Source organism: Lycorma delicatula, chromosome 6 (assembly GCF_047948215.1).
Source record: "Lycorma delicatula isolate Av1 chromosome 6, ASM4794821v1, whole genome shotgun sequence".
Classification (NCBI taxonomy): Eukaryota; Metazoa; Arthropoda; class Insecta; order Hemiptera; family Fulgoridae; genus Lycorma; species Lycorma delicatula.
Window position 1 is genome coordinate 71356003 of NC_134460.1, and position 24656 is coordinate 71380658.

General features: G+C 36.0%; 1 protein-coding gene across 6 annotated transcripts in view; it reads right to left on the minus strand.

Annotated features, from left to right (window-relative positions):
- The window catches only part of LOC142327131 (anoctamin-4-like), a 206218-nt gene that overhangs the window by 51795 nt on the left and 129767 nt on the right, over window positions 1–24656 (minus strand). Inside the window, exon 19 of one of the 6 annotated variants that reach the window (XM_075370018.1) lies at window positions 20575–20789. The exons of the other annotated variants lie outside the window; for them this stretch is intronic. Within the exon in view, the coding sequence (XP_075226133.1) occupies window positions 20770–20789 (20 nt within the window). The 3' untranslated portion in view covers window positions 20575–20769. Of the gene's footprint in view, window positions 1–20574; window positions 20790–24656 lie in introns of those variants that run through there. 6 annotated transcript variants of the gene reach the window in all.

The window sequence follows — 24656 nt, forward strand, 5'->3', positions numbered from 1 at the left end:
TCATTTGTAAAAATAAATGCAGAGATCTTTTTTAGTCATTAAATGTATATGTTTCTTCCAAACCTCTTTTTCCCCATTACCCTTACAAATCAGCCCACATACTGCAACACAATCACCCTCATCTTCTTTTCGGTGGAAACCAATTGAATACAACTCCATCCACCTTTCACAAATCACCGTACTACTTTTTCTCATTATTTTTTGATAATCTATAACTTTCTCATAATAAACTCATTTCTTACATACTTGATGTAGAAACATGACTATTTCTCAAAAAGTCTATCTGAATAATTAAGATCATCTTATTTATTTTTGATGGGCCATGTCTCGGCAACATATTTAAGCACACTCTTTAGGATGAAACTTCCAATTCTTATTTTAGCCTTACTCCAAATCTTCTTACACCGCAAAACATTCTTTCTTTCTTTCTCATATTCCCCATTTCTCTTTGGGTTCTACCATCTTAATATCACCTCTAAATACTTACAGTCATCATACACATTTTGCCTTTCAGATTTTCACATTTTGCAGCACTCCTATCAGTAAATACTTATTAAAATTTATAATTGGATCCAATTTCCTGCAAGTCTGTCAGTTTCTTCATTATAAATTCTGTCCTGTTCATCAAATAAATGACTGCACTGAAATTAAATGTTTAATTTAATAAATACTGTGTGTTTCACACTTCCCTAGAAAATCTGGCAAGTAATAATTTAAGAGTATATGTCATTTCTGGAAGTAACTAGTAACTCACGTCAGGCTGTATAACTGTTATGGTTATTAAACAATTCGTAATTAATAATGCCAAACCATTGGTCTGAGAGTTGATTTTTTTTCTTCAAAGCTGACTTTCTTAAGAGATTTAAGATATAATGTCATATCATAGGCAATCAGTATATAATAATTATGACAAACTTAGTGTTTTATTAAGACACTTTAAAGTAAAACAGTAAGATCTGATCTTGTTACAAATAAAATCTATGTGATTATTCTATTAGAATTTATTGTTTAACAAGCACTTGCACTGTAGGAAAAAATAAACACGATTATTATTAATAAAAATATTAACCATATGATCAGAAATTGTATTTCCAATAGAGAAGCACATCATAAAAACTTATCCTGTAATTCAGTTAGTTTAAATACATTCAATGTATGATTTACTGAACTGTTAAATAATTATATTTTGGTATCATCTGTAAAGTAGGAAACGACAAACTTTTAAATTATGAGTAAGATTTTTATAAAAATCTTTATTTGAGGGCACAAATGAAGGTACTTTTGTTATACAGCTTGGAAATTAATTTTGGCTCAATCTAAATTGATATCTGAAGAAATTATTTTTTGAAATCTTAATTGGAAAAGATTAATAATTTTGAAAAATTCAAAGATATTTCCCTTTAGAAAATAAATTTACCTACGGAACCTTATTTTTTTAATTGAAAAGTTACCTTGAAAATTTCATAAAGTGAGGTTCACGTATTGATGAAAAAAAAGGTTGTAAAATATTGTGAATGCTGCAGAAGCATTCCACTGTAGCTACACCAAGAACAAACGATAGCTCTGGTTCACATCTGCTGACTAATGGTGAAGATGCTTACCCCCTTTTAATTATTCAAGAGATCTTCAAGACAGAAGGGTGCTTTCTGGCACCCTTCTGTTTTTCAAAGGGGTGTATCTTTGAAATAAAAATTTATTTATGAATAATAGGTGAGCAGTTATAATTGTTTTTTTAAATTCAGAAATTAATTTTTCTTAAAAGAAAGCTCATCATCTTTAATAATATTGTATACTGTCTAAATAATATATACTGTTTATGACTTATTATTTTTTATTTTTTTGTATAATTTAATTTGTAATAAAAACTGGAGTTATTTAAAACATATTTTCAAAAAAAAATTGTGTTTGTTTTTTATTTATTTTCTCAGGTTTTTCCATCTCATCATATTCATTTTGTATAATAATAATCTAATTGTTGTGTGGGAGTCGTATATCATATAATACTGCTAATGCATCTCCTGATATTCTCCTTCAGTTCATTGATTATGTATGGAGTTGTTTTGATACAGTCATCCTTTCAATATTCTCCATAAACCAAAGTCACATGTATACAAGTGTGGTGACAGCGGTGACCATAAACCTCTAATCATAACCCTTTACTGTTTGCTCACCAGTAAACAGTTTATTAACATGAGCAAATGATGTCTCAAACATGTGACAGGTTGCCCCATCCTGCTGGAAAAGCAGTGCCCACGTACTTCTTGTTGAACAGTCATCCAAAATGTCATAGACATCTGTGCAACTGTGGTGTTGAAAAATATTGGATCAATAACAATTGTGGCAAGCACAACACACAACATACCTATCTTCTGGTCACATAAGGGTATCTTGTATATTGGGAGCTGATTTCCTGACATCCAGTACTGGCTGTTCTGAGTATTTACATAGACTGATAAAATAAATGAAACCATACTTTGTCTGACATGATAAACATAAACGAGTCCAATCGACCATCTGCAGTCATATTCAGCAACCAGTGACAAACAGTTACACGTTTTCCCTTGTTTGGTTTCTTCAATTGTTACATAACTGTGATGCGGTATGGTTTCAACTTCATTTTCAGGACACATCTGTAGGTTGTTCTACTTACCCTGATCTATTGCAATAGTTTTCTGGTAGACTTCCAAGGTCTTCAAAAACCACTTTAGAAATGCATTCATGAAGTTCAGGAGTGCAGACAGATGGCGCCCTGTCCTTTGGTGCATTTACAACAGATACCATTTGGCACTTTTCATTCACAAATTGATGAATGCTGCGTTTAGCTGAGATGGTATGATTAGGAAACACTTTGCAGAATAACTACTGTGTTTCATTCAAAGAACTGGTTCTTATGTAATACTCTCAATATTCACTCGCTCTGGCATTGAATACATCGCTAACGCATGCACACCATAACACACTTCACTTTCTCGATCTCAGCGGACAGCTGATAGTCAGAGCATGGAAGGGTAGAGAAGGAAGAATGATCACCATAATTCAGAGGAGGGGAGTTCTTAGATAGGAATTTTCCAAGAAAATGTCCTGTGTATGAACTTATGATGTTAATGTTCTATTCAAATTCCATATTCTAGCAGGAATACTTTATCTTGGCCCATCTAACATAATGTTAATGTCAGCTGCTAATACATGCTCCATCTGTGGTACCAAACTGACAGCTAGCAAGACAGATGCTTATTTATTGAGACTTATCTCGCTATGTACTCTTTCCTATTTGAGGATAGTAAAAAAGACAGACTATTGGCTGAGATGCCTATAGGGTAAAGATGAGTTTCCTTATTAAACTAAAACGTAGAATTTTTCAATTCCAAGGTCATTAAAATCTTAAAAATTGGATAAACTTAACAGATAAAAGGTATCATTTTTCTAGAATTTAAAAGAGGATCCACTTTTCCCAAATCCAAATAGCTCCAATTATTGACATTCTTCTGTCATAATAATCTCATTAAATTGTTTTAGTTCTTAACAATTATAACAGTAAAGTTTATTAGTGAATTATAGAAACTGAATATAATGAACTCCAGATATATTTTTTGTACCACACATACACTGTACTACACATTTAATTAATGGACAACTTCAATGTTAAAATTTAAAAAACTAATCTATGATAACTGTACTATGAGAAATTAAATTAAGAGTTAAGTAAACATTAGGTCTCTACATAGCAAAACTAGATGTTATTTTGGAAAAATTTTTGTTTATTTCTACCTAGAGGCTTCCTCTATGAATCATGAGACCTTGCTGATGAGGGGGCTTGAGTGCTCAGTGATACAGAGTAGCAGGATCGAAGGTGCAACTATATTGGAGAGGTATCTGTTGAGAGCCAGACTAAGGAATCATTCCTGAAAGAGGTCAGCAGCTCTTTCAGTAGTTGTTAAGGGCATAGGTCAGGAGGACTTAGGCAAGACCAGGTCCCAGGATGGTAAGATTAAAGGAGGTCAGGACAGCCATATCAACATCACTCAATCTTCTGAGTACTGCGCTGCTGAAAGCAGTGGAAAACTACAGCTGTTCTTTTTTCAAGAAAATGTAGTTCTCTGCGTTTTTATTTTAACAAAGATGGAGGTGCCTTCCTTAGTAAAATATTCCAACATTCCAATATTAACATATTTGATATGTTAGAAGTCTAAAAAAGGTTGGAAAGTTAGAAAATTTAAGAGGGAAACGGTTAGGTAAATCTAGATGGGATAGGAATTAGTGAGGTTCGGTGTGAAGAGGAAAACTTCTTTGGTCAGGTGATTTTAGAATAATTAACCCATTGTCAAATAAAGGGCAGGCAGAAGTAGGTTTCATAATGAACATGAAGATAGAGAAGAGAGTAAAGTATTTCAAAAAGCTTAGCGATAAAATCATTGTAATCAGGATAAAATCAAAACCTAAGCCGACAATGATTGTTAACATCTATCAGTGGCAGCTTGTAGTTAAAATTAGCGGGGTGTGCTGCTAAAAATTTTTTCTAGGGTCTCACCATTTTCGGTAAAATGAAAGAATTGAAAAAATGAATCAAATAGAATAGGTGGATGCAAGATAATCTAATTCTACACTTATCACATTCAAAAATATTGTACACAATTTTTGTGCTTAAAAACTGTATTCAGTTTAACCATATAAATAATAAAATATCAATACAGGTAATATTTTTTAGTTTTGTTAGATAATAACTTAATAAAATGTCCGCTTAAAAAAACTATAGTCCAGTGGTGCTTAATTAAAATTTTTATGTTACATAATTAGTTTTTACTATCTACCTTCTATTTCATCTTTCCAGCAGCGTGTTTTTGGACAGATTTAGCAAAGAGCCCTTGCTTTCCACCATCTTCTGATCACTACTGGAAAAACAACTAAAACAATTCCATATTCCTTCCACCGACTAAACTATTAAAGGGAACAAACAAGGAACGTTCCCTACAAACACGAAATAAAAAAAAACTACCTTCCACCAGCACACCAGGGTCAGCACTGCAGGAGTGACAGTTCTCTCTCTTTCTCTCTCCCTTGCAGCTTTGCATGCAGCTTCCTATGTGCACACGCACACAACAGCAAAACACCACATTGCTGGAACTGTGAAGCGCATGGTTCCATACATAGATTTTTGTATCTTCTTCATAAACTGGGGAATGGCTACTGACATTAAGCTTAAGGATTATATATTGTACAAGTATAAAGAAAGAATTAAAGAAAAAAGACTCATTATATTAAATGTTATCAATAATATCAAGTGGAAATAGGGAGTGCTTCATTTCCATAGTGCCTATACGCAAGCTACCACTGACTTTTATATGCCTAAAAGTGCCCATGATGGTGATAAAGTAGAGTGTGTATACAAACAAACTGAAGTAATTAAATACATAAAAGGGGATGAAAATTTAATAATAGTTGGGGATTGGAATGCAAGCACTGGAAAAGGCAAGAAAGTAAATAGTGTGGATGAATATGAGCTGGGCAAAGGAGTGAAAGAGGAGACTGCCTTATTGAGTTTAACACAAAGTATAATTTAGTAATTGCCGACACCCAGTTTAAAAATCATAATAGAAGAATATAACATGGAAAAAGCCAGGCAACACTGCAAGGTATCAGATAGATTATATCATGGTTAAGCAAAGACTTAGAAACCAACTCGTCGACTGCAAAGCATAACCAGGATAGCGACCATAATTTAGTGATAATGAAATGTAGATTGGGGTTTAAAAACCTGAAGAAATAGTGTCGGATGAATCTGTGGAATTTAGAAAAGCTTGAGGAGGAGAAGGCAAAGAAGATTTTTGAGGAGGACATCGCAAGAAGTTTGAGTTAAAAATTTAAAGTAGAAAATGTAGAAGAAGAATGGAAGAATATTAAAAAGGAGATTCTTAAATCAGCAGAAGCGAACTTAGGTGGAACAAAGAGAACTGATAGAAAACCGTGAATATAAGAGGAAATATTGCAGCTGATGGATGAACATAGAAAGTACAAGAATGCTAGTTATGAAGATGGTAAAAGGAAAAATCGATAATTAATTAATACCATAAACAGGAAGTACAAATTAGTGAAAGAAAAATGGATCAAAGAAAAGTTTTCAGAAGTGGAAAGTGAAATATTAAAGAACTGGAGGGATCGTATCTTACTTTGAAATGAAATAAGTTTAAATGATCTGCAGCTAAAAATGTGTATATGTAATTTAATAGGCGTACAAGGAAGTCATGTGGTGTTCACATCAGATTTTTTTCATATTTACTTCCTTGTACAAAGTAAAGGAAGTATTGTGTTCGCGAAAAAATTTGGTTTTCAGATTTCAACGGAAATATCCATTTTGACTATCCTTTGGATTGCAATCAATTGGACCAAAAGTGTCTAAAAAAGCCCAAACTCCAAAAAAATTTGGATTTTGGACTTTTCTTAACTGTAGTAATGTTTTCAATGATATATCAGAAGTGGTACTTCTGATATATAATTCTGCTCTTGATCTTAGAGAAACATGTTACATTATTTCTTTTTGTTCTCTAATGGAGCAAAGAACTCTCACATCAGGTAAAGAATATTCTTTAAAAAAAAAAAAATGAGTAATCTGCTCTGTAATGTTTGGCAAATATGATTCTTAATGTATATATTACATTCAATAATTTTAATTAAAACAAAATCAATGTAGTACTTCTACATTTTATATTCTCAAATTTCGTTAGCAACTTTTCCACATGCATTATCTTGTTAATTTTTCCTTACAGTAAAAAATATGGTGTAATTATATTAGCTTTGATCATAAAAACATTAATTATTTTCTACTAAACATTACATTTAATATTAAATTGTGCTCATTGTACTATTTTATTAATTACATGGTAATTATTAGTAACTGAAAAAGTAATATCAAAAACTATTATGACCATAATTTAAAAATATCTGCAGAAAATACAGAGGGTGTGCAAGGATTTTGAGAGATTGACAACAATTAGAATGTTTATATTATTACAATTTATTGTAATAATTTTTTTTTTTTTTGCAGAGGTAGGTGGAAATGCATTTACGCACGGAGCGTCAGAATCCCGCTGATTATGTCATCCAATCACTATCAGCAGACTACCGACTGAAACCACCCCCCTTTCTACCAGGACTCGAACCGGAACCGTTTAACACATTACTTCCGGTTGAGTCCTCCTATACTAGCCTGATTAGGTGCTACCTAATTTTCAGGACTATCCAGGTCAACCTTTTTGGCGCTGAGAAAGTTGCCGACGAATCGGGCTACACTTTCCCAGCTGCTCAGGTCACGGAGCATCATCGCAACAACGTTGTGGGGGCTCAGTGCTCCGAGATCCTCCTCTAGTGTCCCTCGATCTGCCGCCCACCGAGCACATTTGAAAAAGATGTGCTCAGCGTCGTCCTGTACACCGGGGCAATACAGGCAGTCGGGGGACGGCGCTTTCCCTATGACATGGAGGTAAGCGCGGAAGTAAGCCTTGAGGTCCATCGTCCTCTGGTCTCGTGGTCCCAGGTCTCTTGCCATGCGAGGAACGTGCGAGTGCGTTCCTCGTTGGCAATGGGCTCCCGGTCTTCGCCTGCCCGTCGTCTCCTGTAGATCACCTGGCGCTCCCTTGCCAAAAAAGAAATGGGTATGAAGCCGGCGACCACAAGTATTGCAGGCTCGGAGACCATCTAATACGCGGAAGCGACTCTCAAGGCTGCGGTGCGTTGCACCTGCGCGAGCAGCTTCCGGTTTCTTGCAACTCTTAATGCCTGGGACCACACTTCCGACCCGTATAACAGGATGGAATGCAACCGTGGACATCAGCAATCGCCGTCTACTGGTCTTCGGTTCGCCGACATTCGCCATGAGCCGGCTGAGAGCAGCTACGGCTCTCGCAGCTTTGTCGGCTCTACGAAGCTGCTCAGCAATAATAATAATAAGCGACAATAATAAAACAATTAATGAAAAATAATAAACAAACAAATATTAATCATAGTGATCACAACCACAATAATAATCAGAATAATAATAACAGACAATAGAAAAAATCTCAAAAAAATAATTAAAATAATAGAAATAGTAAACAATAATATTACATGTCAATTACAAAAAAATAATCATAAATGTCAATAAAGTGAAATTACATACAAAACAGAATTTAAAGTAATTGTCCGGATTTATTTACAGACAGATAAATGAGAATCAGAATTTAGTCCCATTGTCAAAAGATAAGAGCACGACCACTAGTCTTGTATTAATAACAATAGTACAACAGATCAGATAAATATAAGTACTTTCACTCAAATACCTTTGCTGTACACAAATAAAACTACCCCAACAGTTTATGAATGAAATTTTGTACATTATCTCTTTCACTTAGAGTCTTACCAAACCATTTCTTACCATTTTTACCAAACTCACCGAACCATTTCTTGTTTTCCACTTGTGGCGTTACCTCAGTTGTAACGAACTTAATTCACAATGCAAATTCGCTCCTTCACTGTCCTCCTCGCAGAATGCTTCCGCTGACTGACATCTCACAGACTCTCCTCACTGGACTGATTCGGAGAACACACATCGCAGATTCTTATCTTGTAAACTCTCCTTGTGGAACTGATTTTGCATAATTGATCTTTAATTGGTCTTCTCGGGTGTATTTATACTCTTACCCTCTTTACCTGCCGGACCGGACCCAACTTGAAGCGTGAGAACGATCGACCGAGCCCTTTCGTTTCCATGCATTCCTAACCTTGGTCGGGTAACTCTTCTCACGTTACAAACATTTGTTTATTGTATGTCAGCGATCAGTATTACAAATGTTGATTGTTAAACGGATCTGTTACCTTTAAAAAGGTTCGTTTTATTCCCTTTCTGGATTCCTCCAATTATTATATTTTCTACTGCTTTCTTCTTAATTGGCGGGAATCCGTTACTCAGATCTGCTATACTGGTCTTGTTACAACATACTAGCAACAAGCAACAAAACGTGTAACATGCAATATTCTTAACAACAAAGGTATGATTATTGCAAATCATTTACATATTGTCGTGTTAAAGGCACTGACTCGTACAGTTACATTTGTTCATCTTCAAAATGACATCTTGGTGCAGTTGTATTTAATCAAATGATTTCAATGGAGATCATATCAGTTATAGATGATCTAACAAAATAAACAAATAATTTGCAAAAATGGCATTGACAATGCTGACAATAAAAACCACCAGTAATAAAATAATAAATAATACAGATCCATCTAAAATAATAAAGACAGAGAAATAAATTTAATTTATATGGACAAGGCGTATATAGTTTAAAATGCGTCGATTGTGAATTAAAATAAATTGGTTACGACCAATCGATCTTTTTCAGTTATAATACGAGACCATATCAATGGTATAAAAAAGGTCAAATAGAAAGGGTCTAATTTTATTCAAATTTTTGATTTTTCAAATAATATAAAAGGTACCCAGAACTTAGAAAAATACCACATAATAATAGTAAATTAATGAATGAACAAACAAGATTTGACAATGATATATTATATAGGAAAGTTATATTATACAAAAAATTTGTTGGTAGTAGATTTTTTACAAATTATTATTTTATAATCATACCAACGGGCCATGTTTGATAAAATTATTATAAATAATAATAATCCGGACAATTTCAACCCACGCCCCTGCAATAACAGCTACGCATACGTTCGGAATAACGACACAGTACTTCGGTACTTCCACTTATGCCGGGCAATGGTCTTGTTCAGGAGCTCACCTGTGGACTACGGAATTGGCAATCCTGAGCTGATTGCGGTTGTGCTTCTAGGTTTCGCTGTTTATAGTGGTGGTGGGAGGCATGAACGTTATCTGTTTTGCCAATGCCGATGGGGAGTGCCCATCCCCTTTCTTGCGCCGCCCAGTGTGAATCAAGTTACTTCGGCTCTTGCCAGGGATTACCCTTATCTCATGGGTAAGGGTATCACAGTCCTTACTGTTACGTAAGAGCCCTGGGATGTCTGTATCGTGGATCAGACAGTAGCTGACTCCCGGCCCAAGTTAAATCTGTGGGAGGCGGCTGACTGGATGAACCCAGGGAGGATCAGTGATCCAGGGCAAGCCCAACCGTTTCTCCGCCCGCACCTTATGACATATTGACTGGCGTAAATTCATACTGTTCATGGCTAATTCAACATCTACAACTTCCGTGGCACAGGGTCCACGTCTCTGAGAGCCACTTTCTTCGCAGCCGAAGGAGAAGCAGAATGTTGAGTTCTTGGACGTTAAAAAGACGGATCGAAGCAAGTTTCAATCGAAAGGCAGTGCAGTGATACCAAAATTTTTGGTCATTAAAAGGAAGAAAGGAGATATTAACATGGCAAGTGTTTTGGTGATAGCCTGAGGCATCACGGAAGCTGCTGACCAGTGAAAGGTGTAAGGATGACTGCTGTGGGATTGTTCGTTGAAACCGTCAACCATATACAATCGTCATATCTGCTGAAAGCGATGAAGATTGGATTGTTAGATATTGAGGTTTCACCACATGATACCCTAAATACGTCAAAGGGTGTAGTTGGGTGCAGAAACTTGCTGAATTGTATCGTAAAGGTAATCGTCGAAGAACTGACTGAAAAAGGAGTTTAGCATGTCGGCGATTGAAAACCCGGCTCAACGTACAAATTTTACCCTCCGCGTCCCATGTCTTGACATTTAACAAGCCAAAGTGTCCGGAAAAGGTAAAGGCCGGCATTCACAGACCAGAAGTCCGCCCGTTCATCCCTACACCATTACGATGCTTTGGATGTCAGGGATTTGGACATACAGCGACACGTTGCACAAAGAAACATCTGTGTTTGTAGTGACCACTTCATCCTGACAACCCGTGCACAGATCCACGGGTCTCTGCACGGTGGATCTCCCCCCTACTCCCCGGGGTCGGACATACAATGAAGTAAAGATCAGCCCAGGGGAGTGTCCTTGGGCTGAATCAAACGAGCCTCCAATTCGGCTCGCCGGTTGGATCTTTTGTAATCAACGTCAGTCTCAAATCATCAGGGAGGGGTTAACTAAGCCCGACTAAATCGTTCCTGACCCCCCCCCCCCAAGGACCGGGACTCGGTTTGTACATTTTCTCGCCTGCCTCTAACTACTAGGGAGGGGGAACCGGGACCGACTATGCCGTTCCCGAACTCCCCCAACAGCTGGTACTCGATCTTTTGATTCCCCAGCCTACAGACCCCAGGTGTCTTCGGCATCATCAGAGTCGACACAACTCAGCATGCCGGTCCTCCCAACCGGGGCTGGCCATCCTCCCCTAAATTAAAATCCCCTTTGATGTCCTTCGTCAAGATTTTCCCTCAAAATCGTGCTCGCCAAACCGTCGACGGCTCTCCAGTTTATCGCTGAAGCCAGCATATACTATTAGTTCTTCTGGTGTTAGATCAACGACTCCCGTCCTGACCCCAGAGTTTTGCCATTTCATTTGGCAATGGAAACACATTGTGCTCCACTGAGTCTTGCTCATGACATGACAGTACATACACGTTGGCAATTCCCTTCTGCCTATTCTATACAGGTACCCCCTCAAAATTGCCATGTCCTCTAGCAGAGGACCACCTGTCTGCATCAACTGTCATGGGAATCATTCGGCAAAATCGAGAAACTGTCTGATGTATAAAGAAAGTGGTAGCAATCCAGGAAGGTAAGTCAATTCAAAAAGTAATCTACTTCAAAGCAAAGAAGACTGTTAAAAATAGATCACCAAAGGTAATGTATGATTATGTTTTGTCAACTTCTGCAATTTCTTTCAGCAAACGATGTGATTGTGGAGTTAGCACTGGCATTGGTTGAATGTATTATGAATGACAAATTTATAAATCATCCAACTACTGAAAACACTCCAAAATGGGAGAAGAAAACAGCAGAGTTCATTTCTTCTGAGGAATGAACCTTCTACAAGTTCCAAGGCATATAATGAAAGCAGAATAGGCAAGAAGCATAAGTGGAAATTGCAAAACCCATGCAGGGAACTGAGAAAATAAAAATATAGGAAAAAAAGGTTTTAACAAAAACAAAATTGGAGCCTCCAAAATCAAGGAGGCCTTTAAGTGAGAGGGTGAGGATTTCAGTTGCCCCACAAGCAACAGCAGGGAGTGCATCAAATCTTGACTATGATGCACTACTGACTGCAGCATCTGAGAAGGTATTATCTGATGCCAGTAGCAAGGGATCCTCCGTGGTTTACTGCACAGGATCGGATGATTCCATCTCCCAGGCCTCAGTTACCTTGGAATTTGACATTGAGGTCTTTAGGAAGATGGAAAAGTGAAGCAAAAAAGGATGGCCTAAGGGAAATCCTAGACAATAGGACATAAGAAGAAGCTCTTTTTTATGCATTCTTCTATGACAAATTTTAATGAAGTGATGTGTATTTTAATTTTTGTGTGACATTGAAGATGTTTTAAAAACTTTTGTTAGAAGTTATTTCTGAGTTATTTTAGGGGCAAGGGCCCTTCACATGCTTGTCATCCTGCGTTTAACATTTTTTAATATGTTTCATAATTTTTTGTGTAACCGTCAACTGTATTTGATAGTTTTGACAATGTTTTGTTAGAGATGGTTTATGCTTTTAAATGACAAAGGCTGTTTACACCCTTGTCATTTGTGTGTTGGGGCTTTAATAACCTTTTAACAAGTCTATATTTAGATGATATGTTTTGACAAAACTAGTCTGCAGAGCATGTTGTTAATCAATTAATGAGAAGGGCAAGAAATTTTTTTTTTTTATTTATTTATTTTTTTTGATATGGAAAGAGGCTAATGAGCATAGCAGTCAAATGCTCCTAAAACCTCAAAAAAATTATTTGCCACTAAATCAAATATTATAAACTATAATTATTATTCTATTTTACAATCAAAATAAATTTAGATTACTTAATAATACAGTTTAGACAATACTTCAGATTATTGGAAATAAGATATCTTTAGAGGCAAGTCTGTTTCAGAGATTACCAGCAACATAATTAATATAATATGAGCAAAAATAAAACATCAATTTAATACTAATTTAAAAGAAGTAACAAGTGGTATTAACCATAATCTTATTGTAACGTATTTCCTATTAAAGAAACTAAATTCATTCGCCTAATGAATTTCCATATCGCCTTGGATATCCCTTATTATTGTAATCAAATATGAACAAATAACTATTCAATTATAGGAGACAAATTATCATGATATGCGGCTTTGTCAACCGCAGAGGGCTGGAAAATTTAAGGATTTCTGTGCCCAAGATGAAGTTTATGCTTCTCAAGGGTGCAGATAAATTATCATACAGTCGTAACCCCCGTATTAAGTATAAAGGCTGTGTAATCAGTTGAGTTGGAGTTCTTAAGTACCTAGATGTTTTGTTTGATGAGAAGTTGCTGTTTAGCAACCACATTAGGCAAGTAGCAGCGGACGCCGCTCTGTAATGCACAAGCTTAGGAGGATTGCTCGAAAGGATTACGGACTGTCGAGCCATCATTTCTACATGGTGTACTGAGGTGTTGTTGGGTAAAGTTAAAAAATAAAAAAAACACACAGCTAGTATTTGCCAAAAGAAATTGGACTTTAATGAAAACAAATTAATATAAGTTAATTATTATAACCTTAAAAACTACTTAATACATCAGCTGAAATCAGCGTCTGAACAATGATAGTTAAATGAAAAAATACATGAGTACACGCTTCTAAATACAGATTTTGACAATATACGTTTTTGACAAAGCCTGAAGGAGAACATGAAACACCTTAGTTTTAATTATAACTTTAGAAAAATATAACATCAATAAACATAGTATGTCTGAAAAACTATTGCATTGCTGACAAATGTTGTAATATTGAAAAATTAGGAATGAACAAATGTCATTAACTTAGAAACATCAATTACAGTGAATCTTAATTGGCACTAGCCTTTCCTGATTTGTGAACCACAAACTTAACATTAAATAATGTAAAAATGTAATTCTAGTTTAACGTAGAAACGGACACAATAAAATTACAGTACAAAAGAGTTAATTACAATATAATCACACTGAACTTAATTGAGCACATGAAATAGGTTGCAGCTGAACAATGACAGCCTTCTGTAAATGACCTGTCGTGACTGTACTAAAGTGAAATTGAAACTTGAACGGCATAGGTATAATGAACTGAATGTTCCACAAATTTGAATGATAACATAATGGTTTAACGTAATGAGTAATGAAAAACTGAACTTGCCTGTAGCACACAAATATTTGCCAGAGATGAACTCGTAACAGCAAGTACAGAAGAATACCTATGTAGTCCTGGGCGTAGTCCGCACGGTGAATCAGGAATACAGAGGTGTGATGTGGTTTAGTGGTAGAATGAGGTGTGGAATCTCAGATGTGTAGTGATGAGTTTGAGATTCTGCTTGAGCGTGAATGTTACCACAAAGTTTGCAGGAGAGTATTGCCCTAGGCGACTGCAGTGGTGAGATGTTGGATTAACTCTGCCGAAAAGATGGCGAAAGAAAGCGGGGGTAACCAGATCCAAGTAGTGGACAGGAGAGTGTGTGTATGTATTAGTAAGGGGACGAAAAAATAACGGGTGTATGAAAAGGGTAGTCAGAAATAACTCGATAGAAGAATGGGCGCGGTCGCTAAGGATGACGGTGGGAGGGTCGAACACAAGAACAATAATGGAAGCAGGTGGACTTTACAGACCCAGAAATACGAAACCAAGTGGGATTTAAACATTCCTTGTAACAAAACAACGGGACCCACCCTAGCTTGGAATTCGTAGAAAATAACGGAAAACTTTATGCCAGAATGGCGTAAACAGGTGTCTTCGAAAGTATGACCGCTTACGTGGCGTCCGTTTGTGCAGATAGGTTGGAAAGAAATCAAGCACTTATTCAAAATTTAAGGAGTGCCCAGCACAGAGCCTTAATTGTATGCACTGGTGTTTATAAAACAACCTCCTACAAGGCTACTACTGTATTGGGAAAGACTCTCCCAATCGCTTTATTGGTGAAAGTTCGGGTGGCCATGTGGAAATTGCAAAGAGGCAGGGAGGCCAAGGTATTTGGGATGCGGTTTTGAGTCAGGCCTGTACCGGAGCAGAATGGTGATCTCATTGCACTGGTTCTAAATTTCAAACAGTTGCCCATCTCTTGTCTGCAGAGGAGGCTTTACAGCCTCACGATGGAAGCATGGCAGCAAGAATGGCACGCCATGACTAAGGAAAGATCATTGTGTAGATTTATACAGGATCTGGGGAGATGGTATGCCTCTCCTTCATTTTTAAGGGCAACGGGAGCCCGAGTGCTCTCCAACCATGTAAATTTAAACCAATTTGTTTTAGTTCCACCTGGCAGCTGATGAGCTGTGCGTCTGCAAGGAGGTACAATTGAATGAACACATGATGTTTGATTGTCCAGCTCTTGGGGGGACCAGAACTCAGGCCATCCTGGAACTTAGAGGTCAAGGGGAAAATTGGCCACCCACAAGTGGCGAGACAATGTGATGAGAGCAGCATTGTTGGACCGTGTGGGAGTTCCTTGATAAAGAAAAGGACTTCTACTGTGCTGCTGTAGGAAGCTAACCGAGAGGTATGGCTGGCTACTAGCCAGACTAAGGCTCCAAGTGCTTTAATGGTGGACAGGTATTGCCGGCATTCAGCGGCCTAGGCGTGGCAGCAAATTGCTGTCTTGATGAAGTAAATTTAATTTATTGAGTGTTATATACACTTTTATTAGTTGACGGGATGCGCCTACCCATTTTTAGTAATATATGACAAGTGGGCAGTGGGGACACGCAAGCGAGTGGTGTATGGTACCCTGCTTATTCCGCTCACGATTTTGGTTAGCTCTAGGAGCTAGTTAGGACACTAGTTGCTAAACTGTTTCGTGGCTCAGTAGCCGTTTGTGGCACAGACATTCGGTCTTATGCTTTAAGGCGACTGAATGGAATGATGACGGGATAAATGCCAAGCAAACCAAATTATATCATGAGATATTACATCAGTTGTATATCACATATATTGAACAACATTAAAGGTTAGAGTGATATATTCATCAAAATATATGTATTCATATTCATGAACATATATTAATATATTCATCAAAAAACTCAAGTAATCCTGTAATAAAGTCACCAACAAATAAACCAACCTCATAAGCATGGTAATTGGCCAACAGGAAGAAATGCTCTGGATTATCCATCTCAAATATTTTATTCAACTATATTATATGATGGATGAACAACCTCTCTTTATTATATTAACCTCAGATATATTTTTCATTTAAAGATAATAGAAGAGAGAGACTAATAGGAATCTAGAAATATGGAATTCACAGAAGAGGACAGTAATGGAGGCCAAAGCTTATGACAGCTCAACTAAAATAAAGAATATGTACTCCATGTAATATAAAAGTTAGAGACGATTACAAAATTAGGATATTAATCAATATAAAAAATAAGAGGTATTCTTATCACACAGTAGGTAACACAATATATCAAAAAATTATTAAATACAGATTAAATAATATAGCAGTTAATCTGTTTTTTAAATAAAAACTTAAAAATATTTTTAAATGATATAAAATTGGTGTATAGTTTAAATAAAATCTTTATAAAATGACTACAACTATGTTTAAATCATTTACACTAGCTCAATGGAAAAGTTGTTTATGATATTACAAGTAATATATATATATATATATAATAGAATATATATCATTAAATCATGTATCAATATGTGCAAAGAAAATTAAAATTTACCTTAGTATTTCAATAATTATTCCTTAACAAACACCTAAGTGATCTATATCATTCTAGATTCAGTCAATTATTAGCCACTACAGTTGCTATAGCACTGATGATTTCTCTGTTGTAGAAAAAAACAACCTTTTCTCCATAGACTTTGTTTTTAATTTAGCTGCAGGAAAAAATCTGGATGAGTCAGATCAGGTCTTTGCTGGCTAGAAACAGTACCACTTTTCATAATCTAACGAGACGCACAATCAATAGAAGATTCCCTGATCATTGAAAAGGGAGAGGTGTTTCTTTTTCTGAATATCAAGAAAAGCTCCAATCTCACCCCTACAGATGTTTTTTTTTTGGTGGCACAACATCAGAAACACAGTCAAAAAAAAAGATTCATGTTATACTACACCTGAGAGCGAGAATTACTCTCAGACAATAACTGTAATGCTTGATGTGGTCAATCACAAATGGATACAGAAAAGTTTTAGTTTAGATGTTAGCCAAGCATGACGAGATCCTCCACATTGCAATGTACTGTGGTATGCAATAAATTTATATGTTTTATTGTAAATTTTTATATAATTAAATGTTTTATAATTTAGACATGTAGTCATAAAAACCCTTTTTGAGGACCCTTTATTTTCCTAATTTATGATATTGACAAACTTATCAAACAAGATTATAAAATTTATAAATAAAATATAAAATTATCTATATATTATTAAAATATAAATAATTTATTTGTTTAATTTTTGAAAAAAAAAATAATAAAATTATTATATTAATTTTTATGAACATTAAAATTATTATACGAGAAAAGAAAACCAACTGATATATATTATTAGATGGATTTACAAATTAGAGAAAATATAAATTTATTTAATATAAATAAAATTTATAAAATATAAATATAAGTTTAGATAATATAAAAAATCTAAATTATAATAATTGTATTTAAGAACTTATGTAACAAAAACAAGTTTAAAAAAATATATATATTTCTTTCTTTATGTTGAGATTTACACTTTCTTGTAACAGACAGACATCCATTCAGTTGTAGTTGGTTTCATCCATAGTTGAGGTCAAACTACTCTAAAAATATATTCTAAGATTTTTTCAGATTTTCAAAGAATCCCAATAAGTGAAATTTATTTTTAAACTAGAAGTAAAATCAGATCAAGAAAAAAAGACCTTTAGAGTAAATTAAATCATAACTCAGTTTCTGGAGCCTCTGGAGATTTCTGGAGTTTCTCTGGAGTTTCTGGAGATGTTCTAATCGCTAATGATATTACTACTGATTATTTATTTTTAATTTGCCAGTAAAATAGTACAGAGTAAATATCACATTTCTAGTCTCTAAATACTTGTAGCATAAGATTTATGGCAGTACATTTTCATAAAATCAAAATAATGAATTAGGTGTCTAAATTTTTTTATAACAAAATTTGAATGATAGTCTGGTGGAGGCTTTTGGTACGATGAAGTGGTTTTTATTAATTATTTTTTTATACTAATTTACTTTTTGTTGAAATATAAGTTGTGCGATGTACACAAAAAAATAAATTTTGAATGCTTTTAATATTTATGATAAAAGAATATAATGGATTAAAAATTAGTTAAAACAATAAACCTCTGTTGCTGTCTGATTTTAGTTAGTAAAGGATGTTGCATTGCTGTAATGATTCTTGAAAATAATATTGCTTTGGGTGTTTTAGCTACTTTTTGTGTTTTTTATATCTCATGTTATGTTAGTATCATGTGTTCTTTTATAATAGTGTGAGGTACTGTGTATTGTTCCAATAAATACATTATTCTTGTATTTTTATGTTTTTTTCTTTTTCCTTTTCACGCAGTTGTTGAGTTGTTACTGTATCAATTGCTTAATACTGTTACTTGCCAACAACCCACTTTGATACTGTTATCCATAATATGGTGAGGTATGTTCACAATAAATAAAAGGTTCAAATTGATCCACAACGTTTAAAATTTCAAAACTGATATTTTATACACAACCTTTTTCCTTCATACCAGATCACACTGGATTATTGTGAAACTAAAGTATTATAAAAAAACCTAGCTCTCATATCTGGTGGTGCTCGCAAAGATTTTATTTTGGCTTTAACCATAATATTTTGAATTTGAATCACAGCAAAAACTGCTCGCACTTGGTGATGCTTGCAAAAATCTGGTTTGGGATACAAAATTGATGTTTTGGTATCATTGGGAAACCAGCTTGCACCTACCTGGTAGTGCTCACAAAAATCTAAATTTGTCTTTTTAACAAGTCACCCTTCAAGCTACTATATGAAAACATATCCAAAAACCCAGTTTTTTGCCTCCCTGCTTAAAAATCAATAGGGTTCTATTTCTACTAGGTTTACGTCATCCTACCAAGTTTCATCAAAATCGCTTAAAAATTGCACCCAGTAGAAAGAAAAAAAGCTGAAAATATACCCAAAAATCCTGTTTTTTTGGCTCAAATATCGGTTCCAGAGAACTGATTCATTTGAAAATCAATAGGGCTCTATTCTCAATAAGTTTACATCACCTTACCAAGTTTCGTCAAAATTGGTAATGGTTTGCATCAGGTAGAGTGGACAAAAAAATGTTATACTTGCATACATGTTTTAAATTCTATTAAAATTATATACATGTAAATGTATAAAAACATTGCAGAATAGCATTCAGGAGACTCCAAACAACATAAAGAAAAGTTGGTCCTCCCTTCCCCTGACACCACCCTTAAAAAATCTGATTGGGCGCAATAGTGAATCTACAAATTCTTTGGAAATCCGTTAAGTAATATTTTTTGTTTCATTTTAATCTTTTCAAATCGTAATGAGTACTTTACAAAAGTTGATTAAAATAAATTGGTTGACATAACGAGGTGCACACAAATGCACATACGCACACATATGTGTGTGTGTGTATGTGTGCATGTGTGTGCGTGTGCAACACAAGCCACCAGCTATCTATAATCTTGTTACATAATACCTATTTGTCTTTCAATCAGTTTGATGCTGTCAAAACAGCAGTTGATTAAACATGGTACCTATCTTTGTCACTCCTGTGAACTGTAAAAGGCATATACCATAGCTTACTTTTTGCAAATGGAAGAACAAAATGATGCCATAATCCAAAAATGATTTTGTCAAGTTTCAATAATAATTAATCAATGGCAATGTTATTATGGTTATGTAGAACAGCAGATGCACACTCATTCACTAAAGTCCAAAAAATTTAAGGAGGCACATCAAACTAAAAATTATGGCTATATTGTCTTGGTGCTGTAAGAGAATGTTGTTAACAGTTAACAAATTCATGGAATATAGATTCATAGCCAAATCAGAAGTTTAAAGTAAAATCCTGAAGAAGCTTCAAAAGCAAATGGTGCAAAAAACTCAAGATTATGGCAATTCATGTCCATGAATTGCCATAGAGTGGAGGACTCCACTCTAAAAAATCACACACTTTAGCAGTTCAAACAGGAAATTGGCTTTAAACATGAGCCAACCACCTCTCAAAAAATGAACTATGCAGTGAGCGACTCATTTCTTCATAAAGATGAAGTTTGATGCTGGATATTTAGTATTTAACAAAGATATTTTTGTTTTCATTGGCTAATCAATCAGATGCCAATTTTGGAATTACTCTTGACATTCACAAAGCATAACAAACTCTGCAAAAGCTGCACACAAATAGAACACTATATTTGTATTGTGTTTAACACTGCATTTTTTCATTTTTTTAAATAAGTCCAAAAAGTATTCAACAACAAAAATATAAAATAATATGAAGTACAATAATAAAAGTTTATTAAAATTCAACATAAACTCACTTACAAAATCTTCATTGCTGATCTGAATATTAAGCTTCAAATATATTAAAGCTTTATTATATATTAAGCTTCAAATATTAATTACAAATTAATAATAATAATAATAATTATCAAAGTAATGAACTAATACAGTTTAATTTCTGGATCAAATCTTTTTCATGTTTTTAATACCAAGTCTGAAACACTTAAGCCAAATAAAGAAATATATTTTAGAGCTGGCAAAACAAGATTAATCAATATATTTTGTAAAACTGAAAATCTAGGAAAAATAAAAACTGTGAAATCCAAACTTACGTTAACAATACATTAAATATTAATTATACAAATGAGTTTCTGCTTTTAATCTTGAAAAACAGAATTTTAATTATTTGGATAATCAACAATGGAAATTATTCATCATAGGGAAAATACTATATTTAATATAACAGTATTTTGCATTCACATCACAAAGAATTATTTCACTGTATTTTATTGTACCTCAGTACGTTTATGAGCCATCATGTATGCCATTCAGTACACTTATGTGTTTTGCTTCTTAGTTACAAAAAGTTTCTTCTAGTTTTCCATCACATTAAGCCTAATTTAATTTTATTCTTTACACAATTTCATATAAATAATGACAGTCTTTTCTATTGGATGCTACTCTGTAAGTAGCATCCAATAGAAAAGAAGACCCTCTGATTACATCTCATAGTCATCAGCCAGGCCTCGGTCGGGATGCCACCGATGTAAATGGCTCAGCAAACATTTGCATTAGTAAATACATATCAAATTTCGCCTTCACGTAGGCTTCAAACGGACATCTTCCAACCTAACATAATTCCCTCAAACTAACTAACCGAAACCGCGGAAGCGTGAACCCCGCGCCTAGTACAGATTTGACAACAGCGTTAGTGACTGTGAGTGCCTCAGAAAACAAACGAGTTAAAGTTAAATCAGTGCTACACTCATACCATTCAAAATTGTGTTTCATGCAACATAGAAATTCATACCTACACCCAAATAAGTCGACCAGTTTAGTTCACCTAACAAGGGGAATGCAACCTCATTCCGGTCCGCGAAAAGCCTCATTCCAATCTGCGAGTAGCCGGGGACAAACCCCGCACCTCCACCCGCCACCATGGTGTCTAGTGTGGCAATACCAAGTCACAATCAAGACCGCCACCGGCGAAGGAAAGCCACTGAAGAGGAGGGAAGGGCAACTATCAAGGTGGTCCCGATTATACCTGGTCTGCTTTTAATCAGACCATGACGAGGGCTTCGTCAGCCATGACGGAGCTAACGCTGAAAAAGGTACTGGATCAAAGAAAAGAAAAGTTCCAATTTTCCCGAATCATGAAAACAAGGGGACAATGGCGTCGTACTGGAAGTGGTAAATGAGCAGCAGGGGAAACGGCTGTTGGAGGCTGACGTTCTGAAAAATAACGGGCTGAAGGTTCAGTTCCTGGCCGAGCGGCGGCCACAAATATTCGTATATGATTTGCCAAGGACAACGAGGGCAGAAGAAATTAAATGAGTTTACCACGAGCATTAAAGCATACCACAAAATGTGTTCATCGCAACAACAGTAATTTGAACCTAGTCCCCTTAGTTGATCGTAACTGATCAAGTTTGTACCTCATAAATCTATTTCAACTACTATGGACTCTATTCTGGTCCACCAGGGAGTCAAGGACAGACCTCCAAGTTAAGTTACATCCCTAAAGACAACGTCCGCTAAAGCCCATCAGGGCTTTAACGAGCTAATGGGCTTTCATCTTTTGACCCTCTAACTGATTACATCTCACAGTAATTAGTCAGGCCTCGTTGGGATGTCATTTACGTAATGCCCTGGTAGACATTTACATCAGTGAATTTTGACTCGGCCTTCACCTTTGCTGTAGGCTTCTTTCAGACATCTTGACAATAATCCTGCACCTAATTCTGCATTTTAAGTAAGCTATTAGTGAGCAAATATCTCATAATATTCAAGGCAAATTCACTATTTAATCATACCACAAGAAATGTTGTTCGCAACAACAGAATTTATTCCTAGTTCCCTTAGTAAACTTAGCTTGATAGTCAAACCCCTAGTTTAATTACATCTGTGGACTCCAGTCTGGTCTACCAGAAAAAGAGGACAGACCTCCTACTCCCCTCAGCTCCATCGCAGAGTCCCACATGACATTTACTTTATCACATAAACTACCATCATCGAGATGGTGCTACACCTCACAGCTGCATGTGAAACCATGCCTTGGCAGTGCAGTCACCATCCCACTGACAGTGATACTTTACTCATTCATTAACTGCCCTCATCAAAATGGCGCTACCTCTCGGTTGCATGGATAACCATACCCTTGATAGTACAGTCGTCATCCCACCGACAGCAAGTATGCTACTAATCACCATAACAAATTCTAACTAACCATAACTTGATGCCAACATGCCTACATGCCTACCTCCAGTCAGCTGTCCAGGCAGTCCCTAGCCACCCAGGGTACTACTCTACTTAAACCCCCTCAGCTGTTCTGCTCAGTGTGAGGAAACAGAGGAAGCCAGCCACTATAGTCCATTTTGTGTGGGTCTGCCAAATGAACCACACATCTAGAAAGAAGTTTACTCTGTCAAGCTCCCTAACAACTCTGGTATGTTCAGCCTAGTACCAGGGACAAACATAAAGAGCATGATCCACAGCGTCATTGTCCCTACAGTCCGGGCAAGAGTTAAGTTACATCCCAACCCCTGTAAGGGAAGACACCCTTGATGCCTTGCGACAATTCCAATTGCCACTCACCACCATTCATAATCCGATGGACTTTAACAGAGCCAAGTTACATTACATCTCAATTCCCCCTGAGGAAGAAATCTCGCCTTGTGACATTGCTGGCTGCCACACCCCCACTCCATTCCCAGCCATAATTGGCTTAATTGAAGGACATCTTCTAGACTAAACCTCAAATTGATTAAGATTCCATAGTAATCAGCTGGCCTTGGTGATGTGCCACTGATGTGAATGCCTTAAAAGATATTCCTATCAGTAATTCCACCCTGTCCTAGCCTTCTCCAAAGGCATTGGACAACTAATAAACACTACTCTATATAGCCCTCTGGAACTACACTACTCTGCTCTACCAAACCTGCAGAAGCACGAAGACCCTGTGCCTAACTTTGCTAACACCTAAACGTTCTGCCACCTAAATATGCCACTCCAGAACCAGTCATTCAATAAACCACTGATTGCAACAACAGCAATAATAAATGATTGTGTGATTGGATGCAAACAAACCAAAAACATAATCCCAGAGAACCTCAGGTCTGGTCTGGCCGGGAACTGAATATAAGTCTTACTGAGTAAGTCTCCCACTTCAGTTCCAATTTTGAGGCCCGCTTGGATAAACTAAAATGTTAATCGCAACTGCAGTTTATTAATTGCCCCTTAAGAGTGCACCCTAATTCAACCAAAAACTGCCATGCTAAGTCAGAAAAACCATACCCAGGAGAGTGAATAACACACTCCTGAGCATGACCCCCATTCAATACTTGAATTATCTAACCGAGGCATGATGCCAAGCACGTCTACCTCCGGGCAAAACTGCCCAGGCAGAACCCTAGCCACCCAGGATACTAACACTAAAATGAACCCTCAGTGGCCAGTGCAGGGTATAAAGTGAAGTAAGCTAGCCAAATAATCAGTTGTGAAATCACAGCGGTAGAAACCACAAGGAAAGAAAACTCTATCAGGTCCCCTATTAATATGCAAACAGCATTCAGACGAAGACTGAGGCTAATGCAAACAGATAAACAGCTAACAGGTAAAGATCCATCCATTTCTGATGCAAAGGCGATCCTGTGAACAGAGCCAACAGCCCATAAAAAGTGCCCACAAGTCCATCACCTAACTTTTACCAAAGAAGTGATTTGGCAATTGCATAAAACCTAAAATCAAAAGCCCTGTGCATTGGAGAGCGAATAGAACACAATATATTATGAAGAAACCTTAGAAACCACATGACCTGGTAGATCACCCTACTTTTGATGGGTGCTGCGAAAAGCAACCCCTGAGACTCAC